At 54.2% G+C, this 18,246-nt stretch overlaps 1 protein-coding gene across 1 annotated transcript in view; it reads right to left on the bottom strand.

The window, feature by feature from the left end:
- Window positions 1–14,728, bottom strand: part of LOC119101854 (cGMP-dependent protein kinase, isozyme 2 forms cD5/T2) — a gene marked incomplete at its 5' end in the record, with an annotated part of 28,453 nt that extends 13,725 nt beyond the window's left edge. Inside the window, 5 exon segments of the mRNA XM_037225289.1 lie at window positions 254–348; window positions 1,778–1,855; window positions 3,083–3,146; window positions 10,492–10,597; window positions 14,615–14,728. Coding sequence (XP_037081184.1) covers window positions 254–348; window positions 1,778–1,855; window positions 3,083–3,146; window positions 10,492–10,597; window positions 14,615–14,684 — 413 coding nt within the window.
- Between the last annotated feature and the right edge of the window lie 3,518 nt (window positions 14,729–18,246).

Here is an 18,246-nt window from a genome sequence, read left to right as displayed (position 1 = left end):
CAGCCTCTGCTTCTACCACAAGCCAGCGTCGCTTCCCATTCGCGGTTCCAATGCTTTAACAGTGTTTTATTCCGTTCGCGATCTGAGAGAGCTGTCAGACGACGTCTTTCCGTTCACGATTTAAAGGCCCTGTCAAACAGCGTCTTCCCGTTCATCATCCAGGGGCTGCAACAGCGTCCATCCTATGGGCGGGTGGTAGCAGAGGCCAGGTCGGGGGGGGGGGGGGGGAGGGGCGGCGTTCTGCACGGCTTACCCCTGCAGAGCCTTCTCGCCGAAGAAGTCACCCTTTCCGAGGGTGCGGATCAGCTTCTCCTCCATCGAGTCTGGCGAACGCATGGTCACGTTCACCTGCGGAGAAGCAGCCGAGGTCAGGTCAGTCAGGCCAGGCCGCGCAGACGGGGTGGGCCAGGTCATTCAGATTAGAACACTCTGCTCCCGCCGCCAGGACACGCCCAGTGAATTCAGGTCGGGCTATCGATTGACCGTGTCACTGTAGTCAGAAATGCAGATTGGAATGTCAAGATCAAACCATTCGGATGATTCAGCCTCAGAATCGAGTTCAGATCGGCAAATTAAGTAGGTAATGATGCTGCAATTCGGGCTCCCCAACTTCCCCGCTTCTAATAAACGACGGCCAACATCATCGAACTGGTTTTTTAACGAGCTAGCCACCACACGACGCACACGAAAACTGTACGAGGCACACTCCAGGCGCACACTGCTTTAACGCCACTTATCAAGTTGGATTCTCCAAATTCTCATCCACTGAATCGATTGTCACTTCGGATTCCCTCATCTCATTCACTTGCACCCTCGGTGAAAATAAGTAGAGCTCGGCGCCCCCACCACGAGACACCATCGAATCACGTGGTAGATGGGGAGCTGTCACCGACACGTGCCCCACAAAGTGCATTATCGTCGTATTACACGACGCACCAGGGTCCGCTATCGAATCAAAGCCAGGGAGACAACTCCGACTGCTCAGCGCGCGTGCGACGGCGTCGGCAACGAAGATCCCTGAATATCACGTGCGACAGGATCGACAGTGAAGACCCCACATCCTGAACCCAAACAAGAAGGTCGTTGCTAAAACTAAAAACAAAAAAGCTGAAAAGCTTATCGGACTCAAGGTGAAGAGCGTGATATTCTTCGTTCTCAACTAGAGTGTCTCCACTCGCTTTGGTCCATAATAATTTTTGCGTAAAATGCGCTGGAAAAATTTGTTTTTAAAAAATGTTAAAACCGTAAAAATATGGTAGGCATAAGCATTGACAACCCAACTCCCAATGCATCAAGCAGCACCTCCCAGCATGAACGGGATCAAGGAGAAAGAATACAAGGGCAGCGGTAACGGAAATCTTAAAAAGGAAACCTGTGCGTCTTTTTACCGAAAAGCGTAACGCACAGCTATGCTTTCTAGTGTTGTCACGCTGACGATTCAGCAACGCTACTATGGTACCAAGTTTGTACCGTTCTGCTGCGGATCCATCCCAGTCGCGAGCGTTGTTACGAGCGCCCCTCCATTTGGAACGCCACCCTGACATTTCTATGGCGTCACCCTGACACGACTATGACATCACCCTGAGCGCTTATGACGTCATCCTGATGTCCTGAAGTCACAATGCCGCCATACCGACGTCATTAAGAGAATTCCACTTCACCCGAGGGTCACATCACCGTCACTCCACCCACTGTGATGTCATCGCGACGTCACACTGACGTCATCGTGACGGCACACTGACGTCATGCAGACGTCAGACTGCCTGCGCCGGCTTACCCTGCCCCTGCTGATGATGTAGAAGGTGTCGCCTCTGGCGCCCTGTCGGATGATGTAGTCACCCTGGCTGTAGTACGTCTGAAATCAGAGGCCCGTGGCGTCAGCCATGGCTAAAACAGCCTCAGAACACCGACAGATCCACGTCAGCAGAGAAGATCTGACCAATCAGCCTTTCAAGACCCGAGGATATCAGCTAATATTCAAATGCGGCGGATATTGAGCACTGAAAACGTTATACGGGCGGCAGGAACTCGCCAAACATCCACTGAAACCTAAACGGCAATTCACGTTGTGCATCATTTAAGGCTATAAGAAATACAACGATTCTCTTTCAGCCGAAGGGTTACCCTAACCTTAGCCTTACACCAGCTGCACACTATCCCCTCTAAACGCACATTGCCGTCACCACCCGACGCAAAGATCTGCAAAACGCCACTCGTGCAGCCTGGCTTTGGGCCGCCGTTCGTCACAGCGCTGGGAAAAAGTCACACTGCGGCACGTGATGGCATACCACCGTCGCAGCAGCCTCCATTGAAACCCGTCCTGCAAACGGTGCCTTGCACGCACGCTGCAACGCAAGGACCCTCTGACTGCACGCCAAGAAAGACGCGTGTTGTCAATATCAGGAGGTATTACAACTTCCTGTGCGTGTAGTCCTCTTTGTTCGCACGGTACCTAAGCTGCCTTTATTCACTCAAGCGCCGCAACAATGGGGTGATTTTTCCTACGATTTTTTTATTTTTTCCTAATTTTTCCTACGCTGACCCCCAGTGCTAATGCCCCTGTATGATGTGACGGCCCCAGGCCGGAACACAGCTGACGCGAGCATGTTAACAGCATGGCACCTGCTATAGCCAAAGCCGAAAAGGAATCTGAGACGACGTAAAAAATTACCAAGAACTGAATCCGCCTATCGGAGCAGTCCGATGTCAAAACTCAGCCGACTGCGCCGCGCACCAGCATGAGCGCATAACCCATGACAGAGGCAGGGGGAAGGGGGCGTTCGTCACATGAAAGATCGACAAAAAGGAACCTTTCTTCATCTAGGCCCGGCTCTTGGGCTACCAACTCGCTCTAGGCGTGGTGACCGCAGCCTGCCAGCACCACAGCGACTCGAGGTTGCGCAAGTCCAAAGTGCACATGACATATCGCGTTGTCAATGGCGCGCAATGCGCCACTGCGTCGTCTCGCAATGTTTCAAACACTGCCAGATATGTGGCAATTGTTGCGCAGCAGCTACCGCAACGCTACAGAAAGCCACGCTGGAATCCCAGAATCGTCCAAAGACAGGAGGATCATCCTCACCTCCTCCAGCACGTCTGCCAGCTTGATGACCGTCTCCTCCGGCAAGTTCTGGAAGCTCGGCACGCTGTAACACAGGAGCTGACATCAGGTGCTGGCCGTGGACGTCCGTGACGTGCCACGCTAGTTGGGAGCTCACACCGGCTCTGTTTCCAGCCAGGCGTAATGACGGCGCTCGCATCCGCCAAGAAAAAGGCACACAAAAAGAAGAAGAAAAACGCGGGTAACATCTGCCGCCGCGAGACCCATTCCCAAACGCAAATCGTTTTGGTCCAAGCCATGATCAGCTTTTTCTCGAAAGTGGATATCAACGTGAAGCCCCTTTTCAAGCTGCAACCCACGCGTTTCAGTGGCGCATCGTGAAATGCGCCATTTTTCGCATGCAATCCATATTCCTGGCTTATACGACTGGTTATCTCCGAACGTTTCCAGAGGCAAGGCCTTCCCCAATCACGGCGGTTACATTGCGAATGCAGTGAAACATCTTCATTGGCAATGTAACCAGACTCCACACGGCAGGCTCCCCCGTGCGCTAATGCTCGGCAATGCCCAATCGAGTTCGGTACTGAATGCCTCAATGTACAGCAAGGACGTCACTGGCTTTTATGCTGCGGTCACTGCGTTGTTTGTTGCAACATTGTATACTGCCGGAGCATTGTACTCTCTCTTATCATCCACCATTTTATAAATTGAAGTGCTTAGACCGCTTGCACCTTGTACTGCGGAATCCTGACTTCCTAAGTAGCTCTAGTAGCTCTAGTAGCTTAGTAGTTAAGTAGCTCTGTATTTAGCTCTCTGAGTAGGAGGCTTTTATGCTCGGACAACAATAAGGTTAATGCCTCCCGGGATTCGGCTGTAGGCCGTCCCGTAACACGATTTCGGAATTCCCTGAACACGGAGGGTACATCAGAAATGAACGAGACTCCAGCGTACCTTACATCTGGCGAACTTTGCCTGGACTCGAGGTGCGCTTTCACTATGCACAGGTTCTTACACTATCCAGCGTTATGGAATATGCAGGCTATGGATGCCCCGACCCGAGTCGGACATCATCTAACATTAGGCTGATGTTAAATTGCATGGCGGTGCACGGAGAGGAAAGGATTGAAATGTTTCTGAGCCGGCAAGACGCGTCCCGTCCCTTCCCCAATGATGGAAGACTTCCCTTGTTTGGGACATTATGGTAGCGCATGTCCCTTAGTATTGTTGCATCACAGGCATGCAAAACTCACAAAACATCCCGACAGCGGTTGCAATCCAGCGCAAACACGTGAAGTTCTTTCGAGTTTGGAACAATTAAATGCTGCATTTTCCGCTGTTGCATTTTGCATTGGCAGCGTCGCTGCGCCAGATTACACACTACTTGGCATTTAGCATGGAGCTATGTGGAATCTACATTTTAATGACGACTATATTTGAGCCCAGCCCCCAGCGGTACCATAAGCTATCGCCTACAAGGCTGGGCATTTCAAACCGGCCGTTGGAGGAAAGGATATGAACCAAATTTGTCCGTTATTCAATTAGATCATACCAAGCGCCAACAACTACCCGCGCTCCGTTCTCGTCCAACATATAAGTTCACGGCTCTGGGAGGCCACTGTGGCGCCGGTGAACTCACCGAAAACAGTAAAGCCACCTTCACTCACTGTTCAAACGCAGACGTCGCACCACAAAAAGCCTACAACACACTTCCCACCCGACCAGCTTACCGCTGTCAAATCGCTAGATCAGCCTATCAAATCGTTAGATCAGCCTATTAAACCGTTAGATCAACCTCTCAAGTCCCTAGCTCAGCCTACCACGCCTTCAGATCGTTAGATCGGCCCCTCCTATCACCAGATCAGCCTATCTTGTCTTCAGATCGGCTCCACCCAGCAGCGCTGCCGCCTCCTAACCACGCGAGGGACACTCCTCTGGCATCGACGCATATACTCGGACCCTGCCCCGACCTGACAGGGAAGCCGCGACGAAAAACGCCGCCGGCCCCCCCGCCCGGGCGTCGGCGCCCAGCCGGGGCGGCTCTCGGGACCTGATGGAGAGGGGAAGCAGCCCGGCAAGTGGCAGGGTACGTGGCGAGGGAAGCGACAAGGCAAGCGACGGGAGAGGTGACCAGGTAGGTGCCGAGGGAGGTGACGGAGTGGTCACGAGTGGGCTGTGCGTGGGGCAAGGCCAAGAGAGGGGCGGTACATGGGATGACGTCAGCCATGACTAACGGTAGGTAAATGAACGGTTGGGACAACTGGGCAGTCAGCTGACTCCGATCGAGCCATGCTGGGCCAACTAGCAGGCATTTTCGCAGTTTTTTTTTTGTTCAGCGTTAAAATATTTTTAAAAAAATTCCAGAAGCGCTGCGCACAAGCTTGGGATGCTAGCCAGCAGTAAGAAAGACAATGCTGTCAGGCTGTAATGTTTTGTTTTTTTGCACAGGCAACGTGCCATACTCAACGCAACATCGCACTACATCGGAAAAAAATCGAGCACGGCCATACACGCAAATTTCTCGAATGCTTTCATACTTTTGCGCAGTAACCCTTGGTACAAACTGTTAGTCACAAGCTAGCGCACTTAACTACATTCCGCTTAAACCGCGGAGAGCCACGGTTCCCACGACTGAATCTGATCGAATGGACAGAAGAGAATGGCGTGATCGGCATGTCCGGAAAAACAGCTCTTCACTCTGGCATGTCAGGATTGCACAGTTTGGTGCCGGCGCCTTTGCATAATGCACGGCTATTCGGTGGAATCCCACAGCAGGAACGCGTAGCGTCTTCCACCGAACTTTGAGTTTGATACGAGACTTGCATTTTTGCATTCCAGCGCCAAGAGAGACTATCGTTTAGAGTTCATCAAGTAGCTTGAAGAAAAAATTAAAAAACTACCCGCCGTCACAGCATAACTGGCCTTTCAAATGATATGCATAAAGGAGAAATCATCACTAACGTTTGCTTTTCGTTTCCACCGCGATCAACATCTCTGGCTGGTAGCCACAGTTGCCAGCTCAATTTCTATTACGCACCCGCCCACTTCAAACCAGCAACGACGAGAAAGCCCCATGCCGTCAAGAGCCTCCCAGCTCCCAGGAAGCTGCCGCCTACCTCAGCCCCTTCTCCACTCCCCCCCCCCTCCTCCCCCTCCCCCCGCCCCGGGCCCCGGGCCCCGGGCCCCGTGACGCCCGTGACATTTCCCAGCGGGGAGGACATCACATCCTCGGCCGTCGCCACCGACAGCGGCGACCAATTGCGTTGCGCGTGATCGGCGCCGCCGCAGGGTCCGTCCTGGGCTCGGCGACGCTCCGCCGGCGGGAGCGCTAACGAAGTCGGACGGCGCGCGCCGATCCCGTCGCGACACGATGTCAGGTTTGGATGCCGCTTTATGGGGAGGCGCGCGCAGCGGCGGAGGAAGACGAAGGGAAAAGGGGGCAGATTCCTAGGACCCCGGAGTGGGAACTCCGAATTTTTCCAAACTAATGTCGGCTTCTCAGAACTTCGGAGAGTTAGCGGTAGTGTGCTGTATGTACGCTGTTTGAGCACGCTGCACAGTGCGACGTGAATCGAGAAACGTTTCCTGATTACCGGATGTTTTTTTTCTGATTCTACCGGATGCTGTTCTACCTGGTTGTTTCACTGGATACTGTCAGTACCCACTTTGTTCTTATTACTTGCGGTTATCGGGCGCGCCGACTGCAGAGCTCAAACTGCGCCGAAAATAGTGATATTTAGTTGCGGCAGCCGTAGGCCGACGACCCCCCAAAGTTGTGGAGCTTGCTACGCCACTGGCGCCGCAATCTCCGCGCCCCGCGGCTGTGCCGCGGGCTGTCGGCATTGACGGGGAATCAGCGGAAGCTCGCCGCGTCTGGTGCACTGGCGACGGTGACCCGCGCCGCGTTATGTTCCGGTCTGGCTCTGCCCGATGGGCTGCTTGTCACGTCAGTGTGATGTGCTCATCAGACCCGACGGCAAAGATGGTGGTTGCTGGTGCTGCATATATACCAGGTTGACCCCTCAATGCTAATGAGGCCGATACAGTGGGTGGCGCTCGATAAAAGGGCGTAATGACGTGTGTCCACCAGCCCTTGAAGATAGGCCAGAAAATGCATCATTCGCGTGAGACATAAAGAAGCAACTGCGAGTCACGGCTTGTGGTGAGGTGGATGGTTCGACAAGGGGCCAAAAAGTCTCGTGGGAAGTTCCACCCAACGGCCAAAAAGTTCGGCAAAACACACAATGTTCCCATATTTATTAAGATTGTTGGGCGTGTGCCTGAGTGTTTCTCAGAGAGAGAACACTTTGTTTTCGTGGCAGGTACATCCCGCTCTGAGTTCAAGTCTCGCTGAGCGATGGCACTGAGAACTGAAGCGGAACGTCAACGCTATGTATTGAGACACGCAGCTGCCTTCAGCAACATATCTGGGTCAGTGCAGGGAGATGGATCACCTCCCAAGGCATTATGATTTTGTATGCTGGATATAACCAACCTTCAATAAACCAGAAGGCACTAATTAAACGAAGATATCAAACAACTATTGGATTCCAGCCGCGATTCCGTGAGTGGTATACTTGTATTCCGTGACCGGCCCTACATAAATCAGCGATGTTCAGAAGTCAAAAGTAAATGACAGGAAGAGCGGGGAACATTACCCTGTCCATATTCCCCCAATATCTCACTGATTGGTCCAGCTCGTCCTCTCTGCCAGGAGGGCTGCTACCGTTGGGGTGACCGTTCTAGTTGGGGTGACCGTTCTAGCTAGGGTGACCCTGACAGTTCCAGCCCGTCTCCTCTGCCAGGAGGGCTGCTGCCGTTGGGGTGACAGGTCTAGTTGGGGTGACCGTTCTAGTTAGGGTGACCGTTTCAGTTAGGGTGGCCCTGACAGTTCCAGCCCGTCTCCTCTGCCAGGAGGGCTGCTGCCGTTAGGGTGACCGTTCTAGTTGGGGTGACCGTTTCAGTTAGGGTGGCCCTGACAGTTCCAGTCCGTCTCCTCTGCCAGGAGGGCTGGTGCCGTTAGGGTGACCCTGACAGTTCCAGCGTAAAAAGGAATAACAATATTCAGCCACATGAACATTTCGTTCCAAAGCTGAACTGACCATATCAAATGGAATGCTCTAAATTTTAAGATATTGAAGCAAGCATCACATGTGATGAAATAAGCTCACTTATGACTAGAAGTATGCTTTTAAGTGGAAAAGACTGCTCTAGACAAAATAATCTATGTGTCTGGTAAACAAATTCCTCAATACGTTATTGCCTAATTACATCATCATGCCGTGCACAATGCTCATTGAGAGCCAATTGACGGTCGTTATATGTGAAAATCGCGCTCATAAACGCCAGTTATAAACGACTCGATAATCAGATTTTCCTTGGCCTTGATCACCCACGGCCAAAAGAACGGCAAGATTTGAATGGTGTTATTATGGCGTCATGGATGCCTGGGTAACCTGGAAATAAATAAACCCGCGAAATAGTTACACATTTCCGCGGGCGTGCAGCCCAGAAACTAGAGAAGTTTAGGCCTTCAGAAGGGCAGGGCGGTGAACTGCACAGAATGAATTCACGATGGCGATTTCCGTTAAACAATATACACATGCGGACCACTTCCTTCAATCGTCTCAGCGCTGGAAACCGAACCGGCGTGAGCAGACTCCGCCGGTGGGGTGGTTCATCACACGCTCACTAGATGGCATGAGGGTTCACAGCGGACACGGCCGCCGGCGGTCAGCAGGAAACACGACGGCGGCAGCTGCTCACCTTTATGCGCATAATCACCATCGACCACGCTATTACGTTGTTTGTTCACCATGGTTCACCATGCCTGACCCGCTTGCTCGCACGCGGTACCTGCTAGGCAATCGCCGTCCCCTGCTTCCCCGGGGCTCCATGGGGAAACCCGACCGGTGTGGCAGGCCGGCGGTCGGTGTCGGCTAGACGGGCATTGCCCCCTAAGTCGCCTCCGCTGCTGCCGCACCGCAAGCGTGGGTCCTCGGCCGCGGGGGCCAGTCGCCGACGCTGCCTATGGATCGGCCGACAGGCTGAGTCGGCTGGGGCAACAAGTCAACGATGTTGCCCCAGCTTTAGCTGATGTTGCTTCAGCTTTAGCCGATGTTACCCGAGCTTTAGCCGATGTTACCCCAACTTTAGCCGATGTTGCATCAGATTCAGCTGGTGTTACCTCAGCTTTAGCCGATGCTACTCGAGCTTTAGCTGATGCTGCCCCAGCCTTAGTCGATGTTGCCCCAGCCTTAAATGATGTCGCCCCAGCTTTAACCGATGCTGCCCCAGCTTTAGCTGCTGCTGTCCCAGCCTTGGCCTATGTTGCCTCAGCTTTGGCCGATGCTGTCCCAGCTTCAGGTGATGTTGCCTCAGCTTTAGATGATGTTGCCCCATCTTTAGCTGATGCTGCCCCAGCTTTCGCCGATGTTGCCTCAGCTTCAGCTGATGTTGCTCCAGCTTTGGCCGATGTTGCCCCAGCTTTAGCTGTTGCTGCCCCAGCCTTGGCCGATGTTGCCCCAGCTTTAGCTGATGTTGCTCCAGCTTTAGCCGATGTTACCCCACTTTAAGCCGATGTTACCCCAGCTTTAGCCGATGCTGCCCCAGCTTTGGCCGATGTTGCCTCAGCTTCAGCTGATGTTGCCCCAGCTTGAGCCGATTGGTTTAGCCGCGCCGAAGCCCGAGAGAACAGATCAAGCGGCGGGGCTGACCGGCCGCCGTGATGGTGGAGCGGTGGACGGAGATCCGAGTAAGCTGTGAGTTGGGAGCCACGGGTTGGCATTCAAAGCAAGACCTGTGTGATCAATCGCGTTCGATCTTGATTTCAAGCGCTTGCCTGTGCACCGGAGTTGGACGACGCGGCCACAGAGTTGCTTAATTCCCGTTTTTATATAAGCCCATGCTCCAGCCCGCTGGAGGCGAATGCCTCAGCACTGGTCAATTGCACGAGCCTGCCCATTTTGCACTGATGTTCTGACACCTGACGTAACTACACCCATTATAGGCAAAAATCCAACAGCACAGATCTTGAGCGTGATAGCCATTGCTAAAGATTGGGGACGTCAGAGGCAGGTAGGAGTAAACCCAAGAGTTTGCAGACATGTTAAAGCAACAGCGAGGGGAAAATACCATAGTGGATCTTTTTCGCTACGATATACCACCTCCCCTTAGGACGCGGTGCATTGTCAGACATCCATTTCATGACCTCATCCCCTTCGCCTCTGAGTCAATCCTAATGCGCAACAGCCAAAGACGCCAGCCTGCCGCAAAGTGGACCGGAAAAGTTCCCGAGGCGGGATTCGAGCCCGCGATGCCTCGGCTTACAGATCTCCCAGTAGACGCCGAACCGCTCGTCCTCCGCACAGCCAACGCAGGCGCGGTAACCACCACGCTACCGGCACCCCTCCGAAGTCCTCACTCCTCCTCACCTCTTGAGGAAAGCGGTGTATTCGGCCTGCTTCTGCAGCCCCGTCCTCATCATGATCGTCTGGAAGCATTGCCGCTCGATGGCGAACAGCTTGCAGTCCGTGGCGGCTGTCGACATTGGGTCAAGGTCAGAGGAGGTCAGGGTTCAGAGGTCACCGCCGTGTCACAGATCACAGGTCAACATCAGATCACACACACACACACACAAGGCACTGTTGGGACCATGTGACGAGTTACAAAAAGTAAGATTACAGGATTACAAGTAAGATTACAGTAAGATTACAGGTAAGATTACAGGTAGCGAAAACAATATTGAGCCTTTCACGCACACGCTAAGCTGGACAAATTGCATGGAATACTTGAAAGAAAAGGTTACGCACACGCATTACAGATGACAGCAGGTCGTTTTGCCCTTGTAAGCTTGCGCTGGACGGCGCAACTCGAGCAAATGCTTCAAAGGCATGCAAAATGAACTCTTCCACGCAAACCAATTTTGTACATACACAGCCATACATCAGAAGAATCTGCAAACATAACTACAGTTGCCGCCCCATTACAACGGCCATTTAAAGTTAAAACGAAGATCACTCCGAAGCCTCGGAAAAACTACGAGCCAGTCTTTTGGTTTCTTACTTCTGTTTCTCCCGCCTGATACGTCTGTTCGGTGAAAACGGAACGCGTCCGTTCCCACCCCATGTCATGAGGACATTCTCAAAGCAGAACATACGGCCGTTGTGCTGATCCGCCCAGCAACAGCGCCATTTCAGCTTGACAACCTGACGCTCGCATCATCATTCATCCGACGGTTTTTTCGGCGTCGAGTTTTCTTCTGGCATTCCCGCGTGCAAAGCTGGGCGCTTCAATGCTCAATCCATCACTGTCCTATCCACGAAAGCTCTCAGCCTCTAAAGACCCGTTAACTCGTCGATCACAGCTAAACGCCGCGTGTCATAACCATTATCATCCGCTTAAGTCTGCAAAAAGCCCACGCAATGCATCAGACCCGCCTCTCCAGGAGATGGCCCGTCAACGCCAGCAGCGCCGCGGCGCGGGGATGTTTGGAAAGCTCGCCGGCAGTCGCAACGCGATCGCCGCGGAGCCTGCGTCATGGCCGGACAGAGCGTAGGAACGCGAGAGCAGCGGCAGGCGGCGTCTGCAGGGCCCCATAAACGGGCGGCAGTGACGGGACGACGACGCCGGCCGCCTCTGACGGCGCCAGGCGCCACGTCCAGGGGCTCGAGAGGTCACACAGTTGTCCCGCCCGACAACGGAACCGAACACAAGTGTCTCTTCAAAACGCCGGTCTTACTTATTATCAATTCCCTCCTGGATCCAAGAGGGACAGCCATCAGCGAGCACCCGTTCCCACTGCCCTCCCCAAGAGCATCGCCTGGCCTCGCCACTGGCCAGAGCTGCCGCTGATCGCGTCGGGGCCAGTCAGCGGGTTGTGTGTGATCAGCTGTTCGTCTTCGTCAGCTGTTCGTCTGATGGATTACCGGCCCGGCGTGGTGTTACAAATGAGGCGCCCCCGGACACCTGGCACGTGTGGGAGCAGTGGCGTATTCATGGGAACGGTGGTATCGGAGGTGCGTGCCGTCCCCGCGTTATTATTTTTTTGCATGCATTTAGGTGTGAAACGTGAAAAACGCCGGCGGTTTAAGGATAAAAGTACATACGTATGGGTGTGTTAGATTGAAAACATGTGATCTGCACCTATGCGACCATGCCGGCATGCAAGAAATCTCGCGCGTCCGATACGTTAATAAAATGGGGTTTTCAGCCCTAGACAATTTGAGAGGGCGTGAACTTTATCACTGTAAACATTGTTTACTCTACCATGTAGAAGCTCGTGGAGGGTGAGGGGAAGTAGCTCACAATATGAACGGAGCATGCATTTATACGATTGTAGAGACTACAGCCGATGTTTCTAGCTTATGCCCAGCTCGTGCACTCCGCTCCGGAATAAGCCACATTCTGCCAAACGCCTCGGATCGCCCTTAACAGTACTCAACGAGTAAGATCGCCCATAGTGCGGCGCTTAGCCTGCGCGCCTGGGAACTCAGAGGTGCCGGATTCGATTCCCCGCGGTACCCGCCCTTCCTGCCAGGGTGAGAGGCAGGCGACGCCCTATAAGCCCAGCAGCTGAATACGGCGCAAATCTACGACGTCAAAACGTCCTAATGTATCACATCCTTCGTATCCGGATGTCAAAATCACCTGGGGATGTCACGGCTGTCCGGGTCTGGAGATCACGGGTCCGCGGGTCACGGTCCTCTCGGACGCGCAAACGAGAACGAAACGGTAATGTACAGGGGACGAACAATTTCGTAACAGAAAAAATGGTCGCAATGCGGCAAAGGCGACGAAGCCGAAAAGGGTTGCGGGGCAGTGTTAGGGCTCCCCAGGTCAGGGCAGTATTAGGGTTGCCCCAGTTTCCCTGGGCCCGCCCACATGCCGGGCGGGCTGGGGCTGGTACGGCTTCCTCGCAATGGAAGACTCCAATAGCATGCGACGGAATACGACGAGCACTTCCCATTTATCTTCATAACACAAGATAAAACGTCCCCTCCATTGCCGATCCCCAGTCTCTAAATCTTTTCCCGGTCCCTAAATAAAAGTACCGCCCGACGCAAGAGAGAGCGTAACACAGCGCTTCGGAGGAAAATGGGAGTTGTGGTGAAACGCACGCGATTCTCCTTTTCAACGGCATGCTATATATAATTTCAACGGCTTGATACAAAATGTGGTTGGTCTCGTGATGCGCATGACTACGGACGACGTCGCACTGAGACTATTACAGCAGTTGTGCCCATGATACACTATTTTTAGTACAGGTTATGCGACATCAGGTCCCACAAAACGCAGAGCATCGATGTTATTCCACTTCCCTACATTTCATCGCTTTAAGAGACTGGCCAGACATTAATTCCGGACTTGGCACGCTCCAAATTTTAAGACATTTTTAGCGACGCTGCAGAAGTTGGTGTCACACGCACGAGCTGATCGTCCCGGTTCCAAACGATGAGAAATGGCTCCCCGTTGAATAATGCAACGCTGGATATAGCTCGCTCGATGCGCGCAGAATACCCATGAGCGGCTACATCCGATTTTAGAAACGCCATACGCAGCCCTGAGCAAAACGTCCAAGAAAGGTCACCCCACATCACCTGCGTGAGGACGACCTTGCTTTAGCCACGAAGTTTCAGCGAAAACAACCAACCCAAATACTACGTCCGTGCCTCTCATGTTCGGTGAGTCATCATTAACCATTTTCAGCACGATTACGTCGCATAAAACGCGCGACAAAACCCAGCCACCATCCCGACGATACGCAGCTGCATAATCTTGACACCGCCGTGACTGTCGTCTCGGAGAACTTCCTCAGCACCACCTGAGATTCGCCGGAGGCGAACGGCTGTTCAGACCCGGGGCCTCGAATTGTGAACAGTGGAACCCGATTTGGGGCTGCGAGCTGTCGCCGCCACTGAGGCCGGACGCATCGGGACACTAACCAGACAACGGCGGGTCCAGCCTGAAAATGGTCCGGTTCGGCAAAGCGCCAAGAGCTTTAAAAGGATCGCTCAAAGAAAAACAGAGGGCCATGGGAAAGGATGGCAGACGGGGAAGGGGGGGGGGGGAGGAGGGAGAGTTAGCAGATGTCGGGAGACTGGTGGTGGGATGCTGTTCACCACTGATGATCGATGCATCGAGGGAACCGCTAGAAAGAGTGCTGCCAGAGACCGTTGGTGTCAGCGTTATGAAATTCTCAAAAGTGCGCGGCGCGCGAGATTCGGAACCAGACGTCCCGATCGCCAGCACCTGTGTTTGCCCGCCATTCAGAGAAATCAACTCCGATTCCGACTCGCAGTTCCTTGGGATGACGCCTGCACCGAGTCGAACGTCGCCACTGGCAATTTTGTCTCGTCTGTGACTCGAACTCGGGAGCAGCAGCGCCTCATTCTTAGAAGCGAATCCAACCCAGTCGATTTCGCCAACGGCCAGTTCACGTTCACGAAACTTCGCTGATTGCATGATCCACTCCGCCTCCACCAGCACCGAGCGCGGGCCCGCCGACAAGGTGTGAATTTGACCCTTCCTTTGACCCGCAACCTGCTGTGACCTGACCTTTGATGGTGGCCGTGCGCTGGCAGTTGTAGAGGATGGCCAGCTCGCCAAACACCTTGCCCGGTCCCATCTGACTGAGGCTGCGCCCATCCTTGGAGACCTCCACCTGACCCTCTGCGGACAGCGGGGCATTGGTCAGCAAACGGCAGGGGTCAGACCTACGCCTGACCCTCTGCGGACAGCGGGGCATTGGTCAGCGAACGGCAGGGGTCAGACCTACGCCTGACCCTCTGCGGACAGCAGGGCACTGGTCAGCAAACGGCGGGGGTCATCAGGTCAGCAATGTCGGCGCAGTCCACGACGATGCGATTGCCCGACAGCGCAGGGGGTCACCGTTTAGAGTGACGGGCCTGTGGGTCTAACACTTGACCCCTTCAGCGCAAGGGAGAACAACGTCAGTCAAGGCCAACAGGTCAGCGACGCCCCGATCGCCTGAGGGTACAGAGTTTCTTCGAGACTGCGACTAGACTGGCCCACAGGCGGTCGCGAGTGAGATGTGACGCTCTGGAGTGGTGAACACCAGCACGACAGGCCACCACAGAGAAGGTGTCGAAGAAGCAGCGGCAGGTGCGAAAACAAAGCAGGAAAGATGGATGTGTATAGAAGAACGCCGGCAAACGTCCATAATTCAACTAGATATGTCAACACATGAACGGACATGGTGACGAATCAACGTCACGGCACGAGAGCAGGACCTGAAAACGACGGACAAAACAACTACAAACGGGGCGGTAGTACAACAGCACATGAACAAAAACACGCATGAAATGCAGCTAAATCGGCAAGAAGGCCAAACCTAGTCACGAATTTGGGGAAAGTAATGCTCCAGTTTGCCACGATAAGCCACCAACGTACCACATCACACACCTTACAAGGTGGTACCCCGCTTCTCAACAGCCGGGGGCATCCCGTGCCAATCAGGCTCGAACACATCCTAGCCAAGAGCTGAGAGACTTACGTCACACACTCACCCTAAACACCACACACAACGGTGTAGCATAACCCATGCTATGAACATGGCCGTCGACATAATAGACACGCGTTCGGCCATCGACAGCAATCATCGGCGTCCACTGACAACACGTTTTTTCTGTGCACAGAACAGCAGCACAGCGCGCACCGAGATCACAACTACACGAGGCCATCGGACAAGAGCTGGTGCACGGGGCTGGCACAGGAGCACAAAAACACTGCTGACAAATGGTGCATGCTGGCAGCAGTTGGCCACTGCGTCCGACCGCGTATTGACGCCGCTGGATGCGGACAGCGCGAGATGCGCCGCTTCCAGCGCAGCCGGTTTGTCTCAACACAACGCGTCGCCCCCGCCCCGTCTCGATGAAGCTTGCCGTTGCGCTTGCTCGGGAAAATCGATTCTTAACGTCGCCAACGCGCTCGCAGTGGGCCGCGCGACCGGGCGGCCGCATTCCTGCAATCCCAGTAAAATCTGCAATCCTAATCGACATCCGCAGTCCAAACGCTGACCACTACACCAGTAAAGGGATCGGTGAGGTCAGTTAGACACTGCGTGACCGTATTAACAGACCCTCGGCGCTTTTTTCCACGCCGGCCCACTTACGATTTCTTGTGATCCTTAACTGATTACTTCCGTCATAAAAATACACGTGCACACTGTATTAAATGGCTCAAAGCAAATGCAATTGACGGACGGGACGGAGGCTCACAAATGTTGATGATATACCTACTAAAAGGCCATCATCCCTTCCCCCCCCCCCCCCCCGACAAACAGGCCATGCTCTCCGGATTATATGCGGTGGTGTACTATGCTATGCTACGATGCTATGCTTGCGACGCTATGCGGTGGTGTACTGGGAACGAGAAAGTAACACTCATGACCCAGCATTACGGCGCGGCGGAGCGAGCGGATGAACCTGCACCCCAGCACATGCAAACGCCCGTGCTAACGCGCGACAAAGGCGTCACAGGTTGGCTCATGTCGCGCGGTGAGACTGGACATGGGCTGTACGTCACGAAGCGAGACAACGTCCAGCACGCCAACGGGGGTGGGGGGATTGTAGCAATGCTCGGCAACAGCTCATGTGCGGCTTGTGCCATCTCGGGGCAGTCGACCGGGTCCGAGCGAGCGAAATGGGGTAATCTCTTATATCCTCCAATTCCCTGAGCCCTCGCGTGATCGCCATGAGCCGGATTCCGGCGGCGCTATATTAGATGTTATTGAAACATTGGCATTTTAAGATGTCCGGGTTCAGACAACTGAAGATTGGCAAACGGCAGATGCGAGCGTGCCATTTCACGTCAGGTCGGTTCGTTATCAGAGCGGCGGATCAAAGGATTTCACAAAGAACTGCTATTGTTAGGCCCACAATGCGGTCGTGCCTGCCCCTGGCAGAATGCGCCAATAGGCGAAAGAAACCAAGCCAAGCGCCTTTCCGGAAAGTTTTGCACCTTCCGAGACCAGCTGGCGCCGGGCGGCCCCTACCGCGGTAAATGCGGGCGAGAGGCACCCTCACAGAAGAAAAAGGAGGCCGCGAGGATGCGACTCGCCAGTTGGGTACTGGGGCCGTGACGTCACACTCCGGTGCTCCCCAAATACAACAGCTCGGGCGCGTCTGCAGCACAGAAGGGACTGCGGATAGGGGCCGAGCGGCCGTCTGGACGTATCGCAAACAGACGCTTCACTAGCTACTCGGCGACTGCGCAAATTTCGATCCAAAGTCGCGAGGGTTCGGAGGAAAATTGGCATTGCCCCTCCTTCCTGATGGCAACTCTGGTTATGGCCTGCGTGCCCGCTCCCCATCCGCCATTATCAACACTAAGCGCGACACCCTGCGCGAACGTCTGCCTCCGGCCGCCCTCGTCACGCGCCGCACGCCGCGGACGCATCGGACGTGCACGCGCCGGCCATGCGCCAGCCGTGCGCGCCAAACGAAAGTGAACATTGAGCGTCAGCCACTTCACAACGGTGGTGGGGGAAAGGGACGTGCGTCGCGCCACGCAGCTGCTCCACGCGGTAACGATAATGTCGCGCTCGCGAAGATTTACGGTGCGAAGTGTGAGCTAACGTTTTTATTTGTGTCCCAATAAGTTTCGCCCCGATGCGAATAAATACAAGAAAGACCAAATACTTTTTGGTCGCAGACGTTGCTTTGACTGAGAGCACGTTCGGAGTGGCATAATAGGCCGGGCTACCTGCAGCGCCAATTTAACAAAGTTCTCTAAAACATGCCAATGCTCTCAAACTTTAGGAAAACAAAGCTTCGTGAAAAGCGGCAGTGATGAGTAACAGAGTCCAACATGCGGACAGATAAGAGCTCGCCAATAGCTCCTACGACAGATGAGGTTGAGACTTAAGCCCACAACTTGGCCACATACGCCGCGACGCCCGCATACACCGCCCTCCATGATACCCAGCAACACTCGGCAGTACCCGTACACTGACAGGACGAACGACCTGGCCACGCACGCCGCGACGCCGCATACACCGCCCTCCACGATACCCAGCAACACTCGGCAGTAGTACCCGTACCTGATAGGACGGACGACCTGGCCAATACGCCGCGACGCCCACATACACCGCCCTCCATGATACACCCAGCACACACCGGCGGTACCCGTACACTGATAGGACGGACGAAGGACTGCTCGGTCTGCGA

This window comes from Pollicipes pollicipes, unplaced genomic scaffold (genome assembly GCF_011947565.3).
Source record: "Pollicipes pollicipes isolate AB1234 unplaced genomic scaffold, Ppol_2.1 Scaffold_1600;HRSCAF=1878_pilon_pilon_pilon, whole genome shotgun sequence".
In the NCBI taxonomy this organism is placed as follows: Eukaryota; Metazoa; Arthropoda; class Thecostraca; order Pollicipedomorpha; family Pollicipedidae; genus Pollicipes; species Pollicipes pollicipes.
The sequence above is the reverse complement of the archived record's forward strand: the minus strand, read 5'-3'. Positions and strand labels throughout refer to the sequence as shown.